This window comes from Sorex araneus, chromosome X (genome assembly GCF_027595985.1).
Source record: "Sorex araneus isolate mSorAra2 chromosome X, mSorAra2.pri, whole genome shotgun sequence".
Lineage (NCBI taxonomy): Eukaryota > Metazoa > Chordata > Mammalia > Eulipotyphla > Soricidae > Sorex > Sorex araneus.
The window spans coordinates 279815708-279836223 of record NC_073313.1 but is presented as its reverse complement, the minus strand read 5'-3'; the positions used below and the strand labels follow the sequence as shown (position 1 = coordinate 279836223).

The following is a 20516-nucleotide window of genomic DNA, read 5'->3' as shown; positions in this document are numbered from 1 at the left end:
GTCACTCCAGCCCCAACCATTCGGCCAGTTTTATTGAGGGCCGGCCCGCCGACACTGGAATAAAGGCCCAGAGTGACCGAGTTTGCTCTGACTCTCTCGATCTACAGAACCTGACCGACGGGTGACTGAGTTCCAGGCTGCAGATGGCACCAGGAGAAACGGAGAGGCCCCGGGGTGGGGGGGGGGGGGGGGAAGCAGGGGGCAGGAGGGAGCGGGTCCGGTGGTTAGTGAGGACGCAGAAGGGGCCCTGGGGCCCAAGCGAGCTGCTGGCTCCCTCGCGTCTGGGGTGGCGAGGCAGAAGCCAGGGGGTGCTGCGCGCGCCTTGGCACCCGCAGTCTCCAGCCGCGCGCCCCGGGAGGGCGAGGAGCGGCCGGGCAGGGCGGGCGCAGACGGGGCGGGAGAGGGGGGCGGCCCGAGGGGTGGGGGGCGGGGCGCGGGCCGTACTTGGGGGCCGCGCGGGCCGGGCTCGGACTCCCCAGCGATGCGCCGACGGTCCCCGGCGCCACGGCAGCCGCCGGCTCTGCTGCTGCGGCTGCTGCTGCTGCTGCTGCTCCTAGCCCGGGCGCTGCGCGGAGCACCGTGCCCCGAGCCCTGCGTGTGCCCGCCCGACGGCGCCCTGCGCTGCCCCGGCCCGCGGCCCGGCCCCCCGCGACTGTGAGTACTCGCGGCCGCCTGCCCGCCGACGCCTTCCTCGGCCCCTTTACCTGGCAGCTGGGAGAAAGACTCTAGCCCGCATCAACCTCTGCAAAGGTCGGACACGGGCCGCGCCTGAGGCTGGAGCCTCCAGGGCCTGCGCCCGACGCCCCTGCCCCGGGCCCCTGGCACCCCGGCACCCCTGGTGGCACCGCGCGCAGAAGCAGGAGGAGAAGCTTCGCCCCCTGCGCTCCCGAAGGGCCCCAGGCAGCAGCCGGCCTTGGAGCCTTGGGCAGCCGGTGCGGAAACGGTTCCTGCGGGCGCTGTGGTCCCCTAGGAGTGCGGTGACCAGCCTCACCCAGCTAGCGCCCACCTGCACCTGAGCCCGCTGAACCCCGCAGATCCCGCCCCTCCTCCCAGAGCTTGCATTCTGCTTGCCTAAGGGTGGGGTACGCCTTCCCTCCCCAGCACACCCGCAGGCGCACCTCCTTCCCCAGGGGTCCTGGGGAACGGGGCATCAGCAGGGCCCCGAGCTGTTTGCTGACTGTCAGGGGTCTAGCGGACAGCCTGCGGGGGTCCCCGCCTCTCTTTAGAAAGCCAGAGGGCGAAGCTCGCAGGCTCAGGCTCAGGGGAGGCCCTGAGTAAAAGCTAATTCGAGCCCTGGGCAGTTCACGGATGTCTTTTTTTAATGGTGATGAAAATTGTCTAAGATTAGACTGTAGCACGAGCTGCACACTGTAAAAACCACTGCAGTGTACACATCGAACAGGTGCTGGTTATGGTTCAAGAATTCAGCTCCGGAGGCTGTTAGAAGGGAGAAGGAAAAGGAAAGAGGAGCAAAGGGCGTTTTTGACAAGTTGCCCCAAGGACCCATGCTGTTGCAGCCCTTGGGGCGATGGGATGGAATTCCAAGCGGGGAGAGGAGGGAGACCCCAGCTTGACCCCAGGCATCTCCAGCCGGGACTGTACTCCCCCAGCGCCCTGCTTCCCTCCTGAGGGCCTGTGCCTCTCCACTGGACAGCTGAGTGGCCTGTCGGGATTGTTTGTGGTCACCGAGACCGTTTCAAGGGTGAGGAGGTTCGTGTTAGTTAGAGGGTGCTCTGTCAGTTAGCCAGCTCAGTTGCCTTTAGGAGGCACCTGACAACACTGCTGTTGAGGCCCAGGCAGGCGTCCCAGGGTGTTTGGGAGTGGCTGTATCTGCCTGTCTGCGAGGGAGCACCCCAAACACAAGAAAAGGGGGCACAAAGTGAAGCCGCTGCCCAAGCGCCCACGGTACAGAGAACAGAGGAGTTGCTTGCCTCTGCTCTCAGCAGTCTGCATAAGGAAGGTGCCCCCTGCTTGCTCCATGACTGATATGTAAAATAAGTCACATACAACCCAGCCTCAACTGCTGGACCAACTCCCTGATTCGTTTTTTTCAAATTGTGTGTGGGCGAGTGAACCTATTCCTGGCCCAGGCAGCTGCATTCATACCACACACCCTACCCCTACTCCAAGAGCACCCCCACATCTGGTGGGGCTCAAAGGAGGAGGGAGCCAGTCATAGAGGGAAATATTTTTTAATGGATATAGATAGATATATAAGCACATGAAGCTTAACCTCTAGCAACCTGTTAGTGATCTCTCATTGCTCAATGCCCCCTTGGTCAAACACAATAATCTTCACACTCTTTCCTCTAAGGAAACTTTTTTGTAACGTATTCAGCAGTTTTTTATGACAAACACTACAAAATATATTATTTTGGTTCTGCTTTGGATCAGGGATTGGGGTTTGGGATGGAAACATCCAAAATATGGTGGTGGGAAGGTGTCATGGTGGTGGAATTGGTGTTTGAATACTAAATGTAATCAAATATTATGAACTACCTTATAAAATTGCTGGAGCGATAGCACAGCAGGTAGGGCATTTGCCTTGCATGTGGCCGACCTGGGTTCAATTCTTCTGCCCAATCGGAGAGTCCGGCAAGCTACTGAGAGTATCCCGCTCGCACGCAGAGCCTGGCAAGCTACCCGTGGCGTATTCTATATGCCAAAAACAGTAACAACAAGTCTCACAATGGAGATGTTACTGGTGCCCGCTTGAGCAAATTGATGAGCAATGGGATGACAGTGACAGTGGCAGTGACTTTATAAAATTAACAAAACTTTAAAAATAAAACTGGGTTGGAGGGGGAGGTTTAGGGTCACTGCTGGTGGGCTCAGGGTGCCAAGGATCAAACCCAGGTTGGCCGCCTGCAAGGCAAGTGCCCTATCCACTGTACTATCTCTTTGACCCCTCCCTGATAATTTTGGCTTCCGTTTATCACTGAAAGCTCACTGTGATGCTGGCTGCCACAGCCCTCTAGTCTCAGGAGGGTCCTGCTTGCCTAAAGGAAAACAGACCCTTCCCCACTGCGCCCCAGCATACTTCAGAGCTGCCGAAAAAGTGCTGGGAACTATGTCAGAGGGTGTGGGGCCTGAGGCAGCCTCCGGGACAGTGTGACAGCACACTCGCGCTGCAGCTCACTAGTCCCCACCCCAGCTGTGCAGCCCTTGGGGCTCCCGCACTTGTGTCAGCGCGTCTTTCCCAACACTGACGTCACTTAGGCCAGCAGGCACGTGACCCTCACAAGCCGGGCTTCCTGGGACCCACACTACAGAAGCAAGTCCCCAGCCTCCAGGTGAGAATCCTGGGAAGGGGAGACTATGAAGCCAATCCAGGGTCCCTCTCTTCAGTGTCACACAGTGACTTGTCCATCCCTGGGGCAAAAGAAATGTAGAGAAAAATTAAGAAGGTATATTTAGTCACTTTAGGGCAATATTTCTTAAAGTGTGACCAGCAGCTCAACCTCCCCAGGGAAATGTTAGAAATGCACATTCCAGGGCCCCAGCCCCACACTGCCGAGTGAGAAATGCTGGGAGTATGGCCTAGCACCGTGTCCACCACCTTTTACACCTACTCACCGGCACCTGCTCTGCCTACTGATCCTGCAGACATGGCCCAGCGGCCAGCAGCCTTCCTATGCCTATGGACAGCAACAGTCCTTGGCCCCAGTGATCTGTTTTAAGAAGCTCCCAGGTGATCTCATGCATGATAAACATGTTCTCTATGAGGGTATTGTCTTCTGGAGGGTGAGAAATATGTTTCCAACTCCATGACCATGAACTCCCTTCCCATGCTACCACCCAACCCTACACACACACACACACACACACACACACACACACACACACACACACACATATACACACACACAAGCACCCTGTTTATAGTAAAAAGCAGTTGTAATCAAAACAAGCCTCACCACCCCAATTCAGAGACTCAAGAAAATAAATAAGATAGAGGAAAAGGTCTGAGCTTTCTAGGGGTGTGTGTGTGTGTGTGTGTGTGTGTGTGTGTGTGTGTGTGTGTGTGTGTGTACAAGAGTAGAAGGAATCCCTGGAGGACAGACCGATTACACAAGGGCAAATATTACTCCACGGAGGAAGATAGATGGGGTGCAAGCATCGGTCTCAGAACATAGGGGGAAATTTCATTTTGGAAAGAGTAAGGAATGAGTCCTGGAGGAAAAGGATGAATGAGAAAATTTCTCCCCATTGAGCAAAGGACAGAAAAAGTCAATGGGTGCATTATGAATTCCTCTTCCAGATGAATAGATAAAATGGCAACCACAATTACAGTATAGAAAATGCTAGGATAACAGTCTACAGAAGTTCATTCTGAAAGAACTAAAATGCTGAGGTGAGGTTTCTGGAGAAGAGAGTGATCCTTGCACCATCCCACCTTTAGGGTCTGACTGCAGAGAGGGGGCCCTGGGTGTTCTGAGGGTAAGCCAAGGACTGCTGTTCCCGAAAGAATTTACCATCAGCCAGTCAGCAGATGCTGGTTTATGCTTTCATTATTTCAGGCCCTGGAAGCCTACCTTCTGACTTAGATCTAAATCTCACCACTTGACTTTAAAAGGAGGAAAAAAAGGAGATTATGGATTATAAGTGTTTAAAGTTGACAAGCTCCCTCCTTGCACATTTGAAAATGGTATCATTCAATCATTCATATTGATGCTTCCGTATTTTACTAAAAATGTAGGTGTTTGAAATACAAAATATTATATGAATGCATATTTTTCCTCTCATAAATTCACCCATTTGAACTTGAAATTTAAACGTAAAACAAAAGAATTAACTTAAAATTTGTCTTCCCTTTTCTTATTAATTCCAGACAACTAGAAGGGAGAGAGAGAGAGAAAAAAAATATATCACCTTGCCCATGGTTATATAAAGATCTTTGTCTCTATGACAACAGAAAGGTTGATCTGCTTGATATAGAAACAGCTTCTGAAGAATCTGTTAGTAAGAAAATGCTAATAATAATTATGGCAATTTATTTTTTGCATGTTGTGCCTACTGAGCAGAGATTCAACTTTTATACTTTATTATGAGACACAACCCAAAGATGTTGGAAGGATAAAGTGTGCTGTAGCGACATCAGTCCCATGTCGCTGGAAGATGGTAGCTCTTGACATCCTTCCTGAATGACTTTTTCCCACCACCTTTGGCAGCAATACAGCAGTCAGTGGGCAGACGCTGTGATTTTGTCCTAAGAGCCCACGTTAAAGAGGGAGACATATCTGAGGGTTGTGTGAAAGAGGCAAGGAGCAACAGGGATTTAAGGAATTCAGAGAACAGAGCAATCAATGTGCACAGACCCCTCCAAGAACAGGTTTCATGGTCAAGGTCAAGAGGTTGTTCCAGGGGCTAGAGCAATAGTACGTCAGGTAGGGCACTTGTCTTGCACATGGCTGATCCGGGTTCAGTCCTCAGCATCCCCAATGGTCCCCCATGCCTTCCGAGAGTGATCCCTGAGTGCAGAGCCAGGAGTAAGCCCTGAGTACTACCATATGAGCTCCCCATCCCCCCAAAAAAGGAAGTTGAACCATGAGAAGGAAAGAAGGAAAGAGCACCCAGACAGAATAATCACAGAACATGCTGGACAGGCCTTGCTGAGAAGCAAAGACTGAGGTTGAACAGAGTCTTTCCTTTTTGCGGGGGGGGGGGGGGGGGGGGAGTCACACCTTGCGATACTTAGGGGTTACTCTTGGCTCTGCACTCAGGAATTACTCCTGGCGATGCTTGGGGTACCATATGGGATGCCGGGGGTCGAACCTGGATTGGCTGCATGCAAGCAAACCCCCTACCTGCGTACTATGGCTCCGGCCCCAGAGTCCTTCCTTTTAACAACTTTTCCAACATCTTTGGAGGAATTTTTTAAGGGAAGTTATAAGATCTCAGAAAAAAGTGAATCAAAGACTGAGAGGGATGGGAAATTTAGGGTTGAGGAAGTGGGAATCCCAATATGTAGTTCTTGACTAATAAACTCAATCAAAACCATTCTGGAACAGTTGGTTATATAGAAATTAAAACTCTTGATTCAGACTGTCTCCCCAATAGTGTCTTCCCATTTTACTCTTTTCTTCCAAGTAGACATAGTACCTTTGAGATTTAGTACTTATATATTTGTTTTCACATACCCAATTAGACATGACCCTTTATTCACTATGTGCCTCTTTTCTAGAACAGGGTTCCTCAATGAACTCTTGAGGGCAGGTAACAATATATTGTGAATAGTTGTTCTGTTTTGTATACTTTGTATACTTTAGAAGTATACATTGTATACAAAGTATTCATTGGTTTCTACTTACCAGGCAAAGCCCTGTCCTCTCAAATAATGGCAGCCCAAATCTCTCTAAACGTTTGCTGAATGCCCTCTGGAAGGCAGCAATCTGCCCCCATCCTCAACCCTGGCTTTGGAAAACTGTGCTAAAGTGAAGATAATTTGGGTTTGGAGAGATAGCACCGTGGTGAAGGCACATGCCTTATGCAGTTTGAGCTCTGGCACTGCGTATGGTCTCCAAGCACTACCTAATGAGAACCCAGAGCACAGAGCCAGGAGTAAGCCCCGAGAATAGCTGAGTGTGGTCCAAAAGTCCAAAATTAAAATCAAATTAAAAATATATATAGTGAGAACCACTTGAAGAGGTTCTATTTTGCTAGAGAGTCCCAGAATTTGATAAGTAATAAAACTGAAATGTTTCTTGAGTGGAGCTACATGATAATCAAACCAAGATCAGTGAATAGAAGTGATGAACTGAGGCACAAAGATGCATCTAGTTTAGCTTGCAGGTACCTCATCTAGATGTCGTTTAAAACGTCTCCATCTGGGGCTGGAGTGATAGCACAGCGGATGGGGCGTTTGCCTTGCACGCCGCCGACCTGAGTTCGAATCCCAGCATCCCATATGCTCCCCTGAGCACCGCCAGGGATAATTCCTGAGTGCATGAGCCAGGAATGACCCCTGTGCATCGCTGGGTGTGACCCAAAAAGAAAAAAAAACAACAAAAACAAAATAAAACGTCTCCATCTGAGAGACGCAGAGGTGAGAAGGTGCCCATGAGAAGTGGGGAGAGCCCTTTGGGTAACATTATCACCCAGTCCTGCCTAGACTTTCTAGACCCTCCCCTCCCCGTGTGCCCTCGGAGAGAGTCGCATAGACATAGCAGCTTCTGAGAAGCAATAGCGAAGCTTAGCTTTCATCCAGATGATTTTCATTTTGTTACTTTTTCTACTTTATTCATTAAAGAAAAATCAATCCCCACCCCAGGATCTATTAAAAAGAAAGAAAACAGGGCCAGAGTGGTAGTGCAGTGGGTAGGGCACCTGCCTTGCCTGCAGCTGATCCAGGTTTGATCCCCAGCATCCTGTATGGTCCCCTGAGCATTGCCTGGTGTGGCCCAACCACCCCCCCCCCCAAAAAAAAGAAAGAAAACAAACACCAAGGTAAGTTGCATTGAGACCAGAGAGCTCTGGGTTGATTCAATCAATGTAGATCAGAGGAAACTGTCTAGAAGCCGCCCTGCCGCACACTCTGAGTGGTCTAGCAAGAAACAGGGGAAGTGTCAACAGGACGGGAGTGGGGGGTTGGAATTAAGAAAACTCGTCCCATCTCCCTTCCCTGTCCTAAGCAATCATGGGGGAAAAGGAAAGAGAAGCAAAGGTAGAACTGCAGTCGACCATTTCAACCCCAGCTCCTGAGCCCCAATGAGTCCGTACACTCTGGAGAAAGCTTTGTAAGGACCAGCGTTTATCAGCTGGAAAATCATCCTCTTGGGGAAAGTGGATGACCCCCAGCAAGACACTAAAACGCAAGCAACAATTTGCTGGGGTCTTGAGGAGCTTCCATCTGGGCTGGTTCCCCCACGGACCCTGCAGGCCCAGCTTCCCTCTCCCAGCGCTACATTCTGGAGCTTTTCCTTCCTTCTTTTGATTCTTTCTGATTCATTGACAGCTCCGGTTCCGCAACTTTACCAACCTCCATCTTTTTCCCCAAGGCCCTCGACTTGGCTGCTTTTCGTATCTTGAATTGAGGTCCAAAAGCTTCTTTCCAAGGTACAGGTTCCCAGAGAGGCTGCACCAGACGGGCTTCCTCATGGCTTCTCGGCCTTTGGGCTAAAATCAAGTGCAGACTGGACCCCTCAGCTGGAAGGAGGGGCCTCCTGGGGGATGTGAGTGGGCGCTGGTGGGGGCTGGGGGCTGCTGGGGAGTCCCACTGCCCTCTTCCAACTAACAGAGACTCACATTGAGTGGAGATTGTAGCAAACTTCCTCCCAGCCTTTCCCCTCCCACTAGGCTGTTCTAGCAGTTTCCACTCCCAGCCCCAGCCTCACTGGGGTGACATCCCCGCTACCAGCCACCAAGCCACTCAGCTACTCTCCGTGCAGCTCCAGGCCACAGCTCCTTGGTGCCCAAAAGTTCAGAAGTGTCCAAATTAGAAATAAAACTCGACTTTCAGAGTGAAGGTCTCGTTCCTTGCTGCTGCTCCTGCTAAAATTGTTCTTGACTCTGCTGACGTCAGATTCCTCCTGGCTTTCTAATTCTGCCACACAGGCAGTGGCCGAGAGTGTTTCTTCGAGGTGGTGGGTGAAGTCACCAGGCCCAGCTCATCTGAATTGATCAGCTGCACAAAGCCTGGGCCGACCTCAGTCAAGTAGCAAGCCCAGTCTCCCAGATTTGCTCTGTGTGTGGGGTTCTGGCTCAGGGCGACCTGACGGTCCCTGCCCCAGCCTGGCTGAAGGTGGAAGAGACAGCAGAAAGCCAGGCAGAGCTGCAAAATCTCACTGCAGCATCTGATTATGCAGAAGAGACTGAAGAAACCCAGCCGTAGTATGTTACACAATAAAACACTAAATGCCTTCCGTCCTACAAGGACAAAGCCTCCTGGTTAAAGCCTACAGACTTTGTCAATTAGAGAAAAAGTCCTTCAAAAAAATTCTCTTCAGTCTTCAAGTGAATAAGTTAGTATTTCCAAATGCATTGCCTGGAGCCAGTCTAGCCTGTGCCTCACCCGGGCTAGACTGGCCTCTCAAACCGGCCTCTCTAAACATCCAATTTTTTTTTTTTTTGGCTTTTGGGGCCATACTCAGCGATGCTCAGGGGTTACTCCTGGCTCTGCACTCAGGAATTACTCCTGGTAGTGCTCAGGGGACCATGTGGGATGCTGGGGATTAAACCCGGGTTGGTTGCATGCAAGGCAGACACTCAACCCGCTGTGCGATCGCTCAGAATCAACCCCTTGATTCTATTTGCTACTGTTCAGTGAGTCAACCCTGTCTGCCCAGCAGAGTGTCCAAACCCATGGGCACTTTTCTTTAATTCTCATTGCCCATCCCAAGCCTCCAGTTGGCTGCATAGAAAACCTCGGGAAAGATGCATTGGAACATTCACGACTACAGAGGAAAATGGACAGAAACGGTGCAGGGCTCAGGGGACTCCTGGCCTCTAGGGCCTTGGGTTTCTCAGGCCTGAGGAAACAGAGAAGCCATTCTCAGAAGGCTGCAAAGAAAAGCGGGAAAATGGTAAAGGCGGGAAGGAGGTTCTCAGCAAAGCAGAAGTGGGGAGGAGGCGTTTGGTGTGGAGTTTACATACCTGGGGGGCGGAGGGGGAGCTGTGGTTGCAGCTCCTGAAGCCTCACTCCAGCAGGGGACAAGTGAGCTGGGGCAGTCCTGAAATTCAGTCCCGGCTTTCTGGAGGCTGCAGACCCCACCGCCCACGGCTTCTGCGCAAAGTGAACAAGTGTGGTACATCCTCTGGAAAGCCAAGAGGCTTATTGGGGCACAGACACCTGAGGCTGTCCATGTAAAGGAGGGACACTGGTTTGGTGGAAGCCTGAGGCAGTTCAGGGATGTGAGGGTGAGGTCACTGCATCAGGCTGAGGAACTGCAAGAGGCCGGGCAACTTCTCCAGATTCTGTGTTAGAGTCACATCTACGTCACCTCCAGTGACACCTTCTCTCTATCCCAAGTTTTAAATCCCAAAAGCACCAGCCCCATGCCCTGTTGCTACAGCCCTGTGCCAGACACAGCCCATGAGACAGATGCCCAGGGATGCCAGGCACAGACACTGGCTTCCAGAGAAGGGGGTGGTGGTTGTGGCACCCGTGGATCCCCCAAAGCTGAGGAACCAGTGACAAGGGAAGGCACAAGGTCAGTCATTGCAGGCACTTCAAATCCGTTCCAGAGTTAATTGAAAGTGTGGGGTGTATCCATTGCAAACAGTTTGTACTGGTTCACAAAGAAAGAAAGAAAGAAAGAAAGAAAGAAAGAAAGAAAGAAAGAAAGAAAGAAAGAAAGAAAGAAAGAAAGAAAGAAAGAAAGAAAGAAAGAAAGAAAGAAAGAAAGAAAGAAAGAAAGAAAGAAAGAAAGAAAGAAAGAAAGAAAGAAAGAAAGAAAGAAAGAAAGAAAGAAAAAGAAAGAAAGAAAGAAAAGGCGGGGGAAGGGGGGAAAGTTTGTAACGTCTGGAAACAGACGCTTATAATGAAAGAACTTCCTGAAGCATGTCTGCAATGTCACTGCCGTGACAGTATAATATCCTGCTCCTCGGAAAAATATTTTTGAGAAATCATTACAGATGATGCCGATGTTCCCCGGGGAGAATTCAACATGTAGTTTTATTTACCAGAGTTATTCTTGTCATGTTATATTATGGCTAGAAGAATTCTAGTTTAGGGGGCAAAGATTGGGTTATTTTTGCTCCGTGTCTTTAGAAAACTTGAAATGGATTCTGAATCAAGGCTTAGATACCTGTTTGTGGTTTTTATTTGGAGGAACTTGTTTCTTCTCTTTGGTACCATTTTTCTCTATGGCTTTATAGTTTCATTTTAATTGTTGCACAAATGACTTGGAAAATCAATTATCTGGGAATCTTTCCTGAACCTCTTGGTTTCACCTTATAGTTATTGGGTGTTCTGGTACAGTGGTAGAGGAGAGAAAGCTCAAATGGGGCTTTCCGGTGAGAGTTCCAACTGGCTGAGCTTCTTAAAAAATCAGAGAGCAAATGCAGACTCTACAGGGTGCCTCCAGAGAGCTGAAATTTTAATAGAAGGCTATTCTTTACAACTTATTTTTAAAACTATCATGTGAGACTGGTAGGAGATATGGAAGGAAACACATGTGCCAGAGAAGTGTTCCTCGCCCTCTTAGTTGTCGTGTGTGTGAGAGACTGTAGAGTCGAGTCGTGAGTGTTTTCTAGGCTGGAGAGTGATGGGAGAGCCACAGAAATATTCACTCTTACCTGCTGAACCCAAGGCCGGACACATAACATGGCGGTGAGGCATTTGCTTTGCACGAGGCTGACCCCAGTTCAATCACCAGCACCCCATCTGGTCTCCTGAGCACTCTAGGGGTGATCTCTGAGCACAACCAGATAGGGACCAAAATAAACCAAAAATTGGGGGTCTGAGAGATGACACAGTGGGTCAGGCTCTTGCAAGGCCCATAGCTAACCTGGTCCATACCCAGCATCCATATGGTCCTTGAGCTCACCAGGAGTCAGCCCTGAGTATCACTAGGTGTGACCCCAAACTAAAATACTGAACCCACCCTATCCCACCTTCCAAATCCCCCAACCGCTACAAAGAAGTAGAGTTGACCTTTAGGCACAACTGGGGCAACTTAAATCTTTGACAGTCAGCAACTGTGAACTTAAAACACTTATGGGGGCGGCAGAGCTAGGGAGTGCAGGGGATAAGGGGCTTACCATGCACACTCCTGACCTGAGTTCAATCCCCGGCATCTGATGTGGGCTGAGCCAAGAGTAATCCCTGAGCATCAATTGTCAGGTGTGACCCAGGAAGCAAAAGTAACAATAATAGTAAAATAAATGAAAGCACTTTCTGACCTCTTGCGTTAGATGATGCCATATTAGTGTTATAGTCACATTTTCTTAGTTAATCTCAAAAATATTCAGTTATCAGTATCATTATGATTTTGTAGATGTGAAGTGAAGATATAATTTGTATCATTTTGGAAGACCTTCCCAGAAGGGCTCCGAGGGCCTGGGGGCCACACTTGTTGGTCTCTGGCCCTCCTGTGGGTCTCTCATACAACAGTGCTCAGGCCCATCAATGAAGTACTGTCAGGTCCAGTGGAACTTGGGCAATCACGACTACACTCAGAGGTACCCAGGGGTCCAGGCAGTTCCAAGGATCAAACACATGGAAGGGATGCACTCCAGCCCTTTGGGCTATCTCCGCAGCCCTGAAGGCTATCACCTGAAGCAGACATTCAGGCTAAGTGGTACTCTACCACCCTACATGGTTTGAAGGGAGCAAACATACATTTAGTGAAATCAGCTTCCACAAAACACCTATTGGTGGAAATGGAGCTGTAACAAAGGGTAAGATTGGATTAGCCAAGAAGGGTGGACATGAAAGATCCATGGAGCACTGTAAAATTGTGGAGACAGTGGAAATGAGGGAAAGAATATATGAGATCAGTTTAGAAAACATACAGCCTGATTTAGCTTGAAAAGCATTGTTCAGTAGAAATATGAGCTGCATGCATAAATTTCATCTAATACGCATTTTAAAGGGTTTAAATAGGAAGTGAATCTTAATAAAGTATTTTACTTAACCCAGTATGTACAAAATATCATTTCAACATAGAATCAGTATAAAAGTTATTCATGGGATCACTGACACGCTGGTCTCCTGCCATCTGGTGCGTCTCTTGCCTCTGCAGTGCATCTCAATTCACATGGACCATATTTCAGTTGGTCAATGGCTTCTACAACAGCATTAGACAAAGTTCAGTGGTCTGGATATAAAGTAGAAGAGTAGGTGAAAGGGCTGAAGAATGAATTCTAGCCTTTGTTTAGATGCCTTAGATGCAAGACTGAGACATCTCCAGATAATTCGACAGACCCACAAGGGGTAGAATGACACCTGAGTATGAAAGTGCTGGACTGTGCAAGGGACGACCAAGACGAGGTGGTGGGAAACCCATTAAGGACCCTAAAATAGTCAAGGTGGAGAAAAGAATGGCAAGAAGAGTGGCAGTGAGAAAGGAATGGAGGGGGTAGATGTAAGAGACACAGTGAACTAGGACCCCAGCAGCAGGACACACTTGCCGTGAATATTGTAAATACACAAATAATCATGCAGGGTAACTTATGCAAGTTGGGTAACTGGGGCCAAAGAGATAATGCAGTGGACCCAGGTTCGATCCCCAGTTACCCTGTTGGTCCTCCAAGCACCACTAGGAGTGATCCTTGAGCACAGGGCCAGGAGAAAGCCCTGAGCATCATCAGGGGTGATACCGCCCCAGCCCCCACCAAAAAAGAAAAGAAAAGAAAAGAAAAATTATTTTTAATTTTTTAATTGTAATAAAAAATTTTCATAAAAAGCTATTTTAATTCACTTCAAGATAAAATTTCACTTTAAAAAAACTGAACAGCTTTAAAAAGAATGCTTGAAAAATCAACTTTTAAGTCTCTGTTAAATGTAGAACAAGGCCTATGTAATAAACTTTAAAACATTAACATTCTTTTGATTTTAAATCTGGTAGTACTTCCCCTTCCCAGCATATGTCATGCAAACAAGGTTTAATCATCTCCAACCTCTCACCATTTCCTTCCTATGATTATGTCAGTGTTTTGAAACACAATGGGAGTTTTCAAAGTGGGAGTGTTTTTCAATTCAAGATGTGTAGCTTTAGCAATAACTTGTGAAAGATAGATAGATGTTTGCAGCTTTCTTAAATGGGTAATACATGAGTAGATGACTACACAATTAGAGAGAAATAAATAAAAATGTTTCATTTCTGCTATTCTGGGCAGAAGGAAATGTAAAGCTCAGGAAGGCCACTGAACACGTCATCCAGGATTGGGGAGATTGGGACTGATACTAGATTTCTTCCCTGGCCTTGGTCTTCTCTGACCCTGCTCAACGTATGGGCTTCAGAAAATGGACCTAGGAACCACCTGCACCCCTTGAGCTCTTAAATCAGAAGGAGGGAAGGGACCCTGCACTGTAACCAGCTTCGTGCAATGCTGTCTTTAAAAGCAGAATGTGGTGCTGGAGAGATAGTTCAGCACGTAGGTTGTTTACGTTGCACACGGCCAACCTGGGTTGATTCCCAGCATCCCATATGGTCCCCCAAGCACCACCAGGAGTAATTCCTGAGTGCAAGGCCAGGAGTAACCCCTGAGCATTGCTGTGTGTGACCCAAAACAAAACCAAAAAAATTAAAATTAAAGGAGAATGTATCCATTGAGCACCTTTTTCTATTCAGCTAAGAAGATTATGAGATTCAGTGGGACTTTAGTGGATTCTTTGATACTATAAGCTCCACAAGTTCCCCCTTGATGAACTTTTGCAAGAAAGAATTTCGAAGTCTTGGGTTTCCTGGAAGAGTAACCAAAAGCCCTCCGGAATCTGGACTGCTCCAGCTAACTTTGTTCTGAAGACTCATTAATAAGCCAGTGAGGGGGACACATTGACTCATTTGAAGGTTGTCTGTGTTATTAAAGCTCAGGGGAAATAAAAAGCAATGAAGACCCACCCTTGAGAACTGGAGATAATAGGAACAATCGGGGGATCTGATCATGTGGTTTTCTGTTCCGGAGGACTGGGTTTTTCTAAACCTCCCAGAGCTGGGCTCTAACCTTGGGGACAGAGCCAGGACACCTGGCAATTGGGCTAGGCCGGGAAAGAGACAGAATCAGGACCCAGCTGAAAATGCGGCTGGATGGACCCACAGATGGAGGGTGTCCGTTCTGAATGGTCTCTCCTGGAGTTAAGTCTGGGCCTTGATTCTATTCACTGACATGTCACTGGATCTGGGTGGCCCAGGGAAGACAAGGTGGTGAGGTGGGCATTTTGGATTATGGGTCATTCCAGGAGAGCCATTAGGCTGAGAGGGTCACTCAAAATTCAAGTAGCAGCAGCGCCTGCCATCTAGAATGGGATTAAGCATTCACCCTATACCGTCGTGATTAGTGCTCACCCTGGTTAAAGCTTGGCATCTTTCCCCACTTTCTACCCTGAAGCCAACAATATTTGGAAGGCAGGAGTATACACAATGCCTTGAGTCACACTTGCTCCCACCCTCATCACTCACCTACCCACCCTCCCCAACACACACACACACATACACACACACACACACACACACACACACACACACACACACACATACACACACACTGGTGGCTTGCTTTTTCTTGATATAATATCCTGAAACCTGTAAGTTCATCTGGGAGGGCCCCCTAACTAAAGATACTGGTGGACTTGAGGGAAGAAATCATTGGTAGATAGAGGTTCAGAACTGATGAAACCAAGGCAGCCATAGTGACCGATCTAAGTATTAGCGACAATATCTGTGGCAAAAGAAAAAAAAAAAGAAAACAGTTGGGTAAGGTGGGAATCAGGCGCTAATTGTAGGTGTCACCTATGCGGTATCATTGTTTCACTGAAAGATCAGTTCCAAACTATAGAAAAGCCTGTGATAATGAAGTAAGCAGCCCTATCTACAGTCCTGTTCTTCCCATCACCTCCCACACCCTGCAAACCCTGCTTCACACTTGCCCCAAATCCTGATTCTTATTCCCCACTTGAGATGATTGCTTTGAGTCCACCCTCAGCCTCAGAGACAGAAAAGGCTCTGACTCCCTTCAGTTCTTCTTTAATGCATAGTTTCATTCCCTGTATAGCCCTGGATGACTGAACTGACCTTCGTTGTTGCCCTTTTTCCTATGATTCTTCTTGGCTTCTTCTGTGTATCAGCTGACACTGGCTGGACTTTTCCACAAGACTTCCCACTAAATCCTTGGAACCCATACACACCCAGTTTAAAAAGAAGTCAGGGCAATGAGTGGGTGGAACAAATACAACACATCAAAACCAAACCTTATTTTCCCCTTGTCTCCTGGGCACACCGGGTTAAGTCATTGAAGGGACATGACCCAACTGGTCCACTTGCCAAACAGAATTCCCCTCCCTGTGTGCAGTTCTTTATTTTCTTTCTCCCACTTACTTTTGACTCGCTCTAGGCAGCTGTCCTAATGCGTGTTGGTATGTTTTCCTTCCAAACCTCTTCCACTGAGTACACATGCATTCTACTTCACATCTCCTATCTTCCTCTCATTCCCTACATTGTTTCTGTCAGCCCTGGAATTCCAAGCAGCCCATGTGCAGCCTCTACCCACTACCCGCTCAATGCATTCAGCAGTGGACATGCAGTTTCTCCAATACCCTCCCTATCACTGTGCCGTGAAGAGAACACTTATGTCAATTCTCTTAACATTTGTTGTGAAGGCAAAGAGATTGGAGCGGGGTTAAAGGCATTGGCTTTGCGGCTTGGAGGCCAGCTTCATGTGCTGGGGGAAAAGGCAGCTCAGATAGAGAAGGGACCACCAAGTAAAGGATGCTTGGAGGGTCCACTTGGGATGGGAGATGTGAGCTGAAAGTAAACTATAGACCTAACATGATTGCCATTCTATACCTCTACTGCAAACCACAACACCCAAAAGGAGAGAGAGCAAAAGGGAATGTCCTGCCACAGAGGTGGGGTGGGGTGCAGGGATGGGGTGGGGGTGGTGGGAGGGATACTGGGAACATTGGTGGTGGAGAATGGGCTCTGGTGGAGGGATGGGTACTTGATCATTTTATGACTGAAACATAAGCACGTAAGTTTGTAAGTCTGTAACTATACCTCACGGTGATTCATTTAAATTTTTTTTATTTTTTTAAAAAGCCTTTGGCTTTACATGTGGTGACTTGAGTTCAATCCCTGGCACTATTAATGCTTCCCACAGCACTGCCATGGGTGACTCCTGAGTTGAGGGTCAGGAATCCCCCCTGAAACTGCTGGGCATATCCAAACCCCCCTCCCCAACACTCACACACTAAAGTATCAGTGTGAGAATTTGGGAGGTTGGGGGGATGTTGGACCATATTTGGTGATACTCAGGGGATACTACTGAGTATTCTGCACTCAGGTATCACTCCGGGCAGTGCTCAGAGGACTGTATGGGATGCTAGGGATCAAACCCGGGTTGACCATGTGCAAGGTAAGCTCCCTACCTACTGTACTGTCTCCCCAGACCCTAGTGTGGGGATTTCTCCAGGATGTACAAATAAAAGGATTCTGAGTTCTCTTCAGACAGTGGTTAGAATGTCCAGGCTTGGTGAGCAGAATCACAGATGCACAGACTCACCCCAGAAAAGGAAGCACCATGCAAAGGGTGTGCAAGGAGCTATACAGTGCCACATGCCAGACCTGGGGCTGATTTCCAGAAGCACAAGGTCCCCTCAGCATGTCTGGGTTCTGGAAGCTCCCTAAGCCCCTCTGAGTGTGACCCAGGGACCCCCAGAATGCTGGGGTGACCAAAGTGCCCAGACACCACCCAAGCAGCATGGAATCCTCGAATCCTTCCACGATCCAATGACTCATTTGGCCCAGAATCAACAGAGGGGCCCCTGGGCCTCCTGAGAACTACTGGGAAGGCCCCTCCAAACAAATTAATAAAAGGCATGAGCAAATGCAAACCATGCAAGCATACACATTTAAACTGGGGATGCGGATCCTCGGGTGTTTGGGAAACCTGCCAGTGGAAGGCCTCTGAAATGCAGGCATGACATTTCTGAATGGGAACGTGAAGCTGCAGGAGGCCACAGAGCCCCGCAGCTTCAGGGGGCCACACCTGCTGGCAGGAGCACCGTGCCCCTCTGTCCTGCCACCCCACGGCCCTGTGACTGTCTAACCCCAGTCACATCTATTTTCATGCCTATTCTCATCTTCCCCGCAGCTGCCTCTCATGCTTTGCATCTTGGACATCACATTGGCAAAAGTTCATCTTGCACAGGGGCTAATCCACAGCCCCTGGAGACAGTGCGGGAGCAACACCTTCCCTCACTTCTGTGGCTTCTGTGGGACTTTCGCTCCTCATTCCTCTTCCCGACATCCATCACAAGCGCAGGCAGCCTTCTTGGTCCAGTCAGAGCCAAACTGCTCTCCTGGGAGCCACACTAGGTGCCCTGGTGGAGGAGGAAGCTGCTTGCTGAGACGCTTAGGCTGCTGGGGTCCATTTGCATGAATAAACATCTCTAAATGGTTCCGTTGAAGCTTTTATGTAAACACTCTCCAAAATATGTTCTGCACTGCATTATCCCCAGCAATAAAGATTCTGAAGTCAGAATTTGGCTGTCAGTTTTATTGATGTTACATGGGGTACAGTAGAATGCAGCCTTCCCTTCTGGAAATTTATTGACTTGGCAGTGCAGAGAGCAATAAAACTGTGTTTTTAATCAGTAAACCAAGTGGTCATGATTCCAGAAGAAATATAGGAAGCAAACATGCCACTATAAGAGGATTTCTCCTCTCCCTCACCCCCCACACTTCCTGCTCTTCTTCACTGTTTGTTAAATACACTTGGGCATAGAATGTTTTTTATTAGGTAGGGCTGTCTGCAGGTCTAGCACCAGACGCTTTTTGGTTTGATCATCTCTAAGAGACTGTTAACTGAAATCATTTGCTAACAAAGTTTTGTGGCCTTAGCCTCTAAAAGGAACCCTTGGTAAGCTGGGTTGAAGGAGAAAGGGTAAGATTGCAAACATCCTTTCTTTCTTCAAACATATACCCTGTTCTCATATTCGTGAAGTAGACTTTCCCCTGAATGATCCTATCTACCTGCCTCCTCTTTACCTGTCCTTGGATTCAAATCTTGTACCACTGTAGAAACTTGATCAATGTTGGTTGAATACAAGCTGGAGAGATGGTACAATGAGTAGGGTGCTTGCCTTGCACGTGGTCCACCTGGGTTCAATCCCTGGTACCCCCATATAGTCCCCAAGTCCCATCAGAAGAATAAATTCTGGCAACACTCAGTGTGTCCCAAAAACAAAAATTTAAAGAAAAATGTGCACCAGTGTTGATTGAACAATCCTCACTGCCTTCCAGATGCTTTCTCCTGAGCCATCTCAACCCCAGCTTCCCTTGGCCCTCCAACACCAACCTCTCTGGTTGTGCAATTGCTGAGTAATCACTCTTCTCAATTCTTACGTAAATGTATGACCTTACATTCAAGAACACTCAGAGGGGGCCAGAGTGATATTATGGTGGGAAGGACATGTGCCTTACACAAGCCCGCCATAAGTGATCCTGAGTGCAGAGCCAGTGTGCATTCAGCACCACTGGGGATTTGGGATGGGTGGGGAAAAGCAGGAGGAGAAGTAGGAGGAAGGAGGTAGAGGAGGAGGAAGAGATAGGAGGGGGAGGAGGAGGAAGAAGAAGAAAAGGAGGAGGAGGAGGAGGAGGAGGAAGTAGAGGAGGAGGAGGAGGAGGAAGAGGAGGTAGAGGAGAAGGAGGAAGAGGAGGAGAAGGAGGAGGACTAGATTATTCCTAAGGAAAATGCTTTAAAGATGTTTCCCCAAACTAGCATGAGATGTTCATGTGATTTAATAAAAAGAGCAAATAAGATTGAAATGGGCTGCCTGGGAAGAGAGTATAGAGCAAGACAGGGGAAGCTTCCCTTCTCCTAAACACGTTGCTTCCAATTCTGTTTTCACCATCATTTCTCCACTTTACCCAAAACAATTTCTTTGGAGCAGAGGGGTTCCAAGCACTGCTCAGAGGGCTCGGGGCCACTCCCGGTGACACACAACCAAGCCAGCAGGATAGCTCAGTGCTTGGATGTGGCCTGTGATGCTGCTCAAGGTCAGTGATACTAGAGACCCTAAGGGCTGTACACTGTTGTGCTGCAGGGACCTTGGGAAGGGTGTGGAGGAGGGGTAAGGCTCTGCTGAGGATCAAATACCAGGTCCCTGCATGCAAAGCATGTGCCCCTGACCCCTTTATTACATCACTGGCACCGAATGTAGCTTCTTTTTCATCCCCCCAGTCAGGTGTATCAGAGCTACTATTCTAGAACTGTGTATTACCTACTTAGCTTTGTCCTTTACAGGGATTATCTTGACAAATCCTATTACAATCCTGTCACAATCCTGTGAAATAGGACAGACGATTCGGATGTTAGAGATGTAGAAATTGAAACAGGGAACTTAAATAGCATGAGCAGAGCCTGAGAGCCAGGTACCGGGAGAGTGGGGATTCGAACCTGGGTGTGTCTGTTCCCCACGTTGAGGCTATTAGCCACAAAATTACACACTCTTTGATAGGGACCATCAATGAGTCGATAACATATCTCTTTACAAATACGAGTTGAAATCCAGTTACTAAAATCTTTGTAGTCTCTCTCTGTATGCCCCTCTCTTATACACACTCAGACACACACACATGCATGCACACACACATACACACACATGCACACACACATGCACATGTACTCTTTATTCATAAACTTAAACGGCAAAGGCACCCAATCTTTTTAAAAAAAAATTTAATTAGTGAATCACTGTGAGATAGTTACAAACTTATGAACTTTCATGTTCGCATTTCATTTACATCTTTCCACCAGTACCCATTCTCCTCCACCAATGTTCCCAGTATCCCTCCCACCACCCCCACCCCAACCCCCAAACCCCACCCTGCCTCTGCGGCAGGGCATTCCATTTT

General features: G+C 48.4%; 1 protein-coding gene across 1 annotated transcript in view; it reads left to right on the top strand.

Annotated features, from left to right (window-relative positions):
* The first annotated feature begins 481 nt into the window (after window positions 1–481).
* LHCGR (luteinizing hormone/choriogonadotropin receptor) overlaps window positions 482–20516 on the top strand; it is a 60607-nt gene continuing 40572 nt past the window's right edge. Inside the window, 1 exon segment of the mRNA XM_004618600.2 lies at window positions 482–654. Within this exon segment, the coding sequence (XP_004618657.2) occupies window positions 482–654 (173 nt within the window).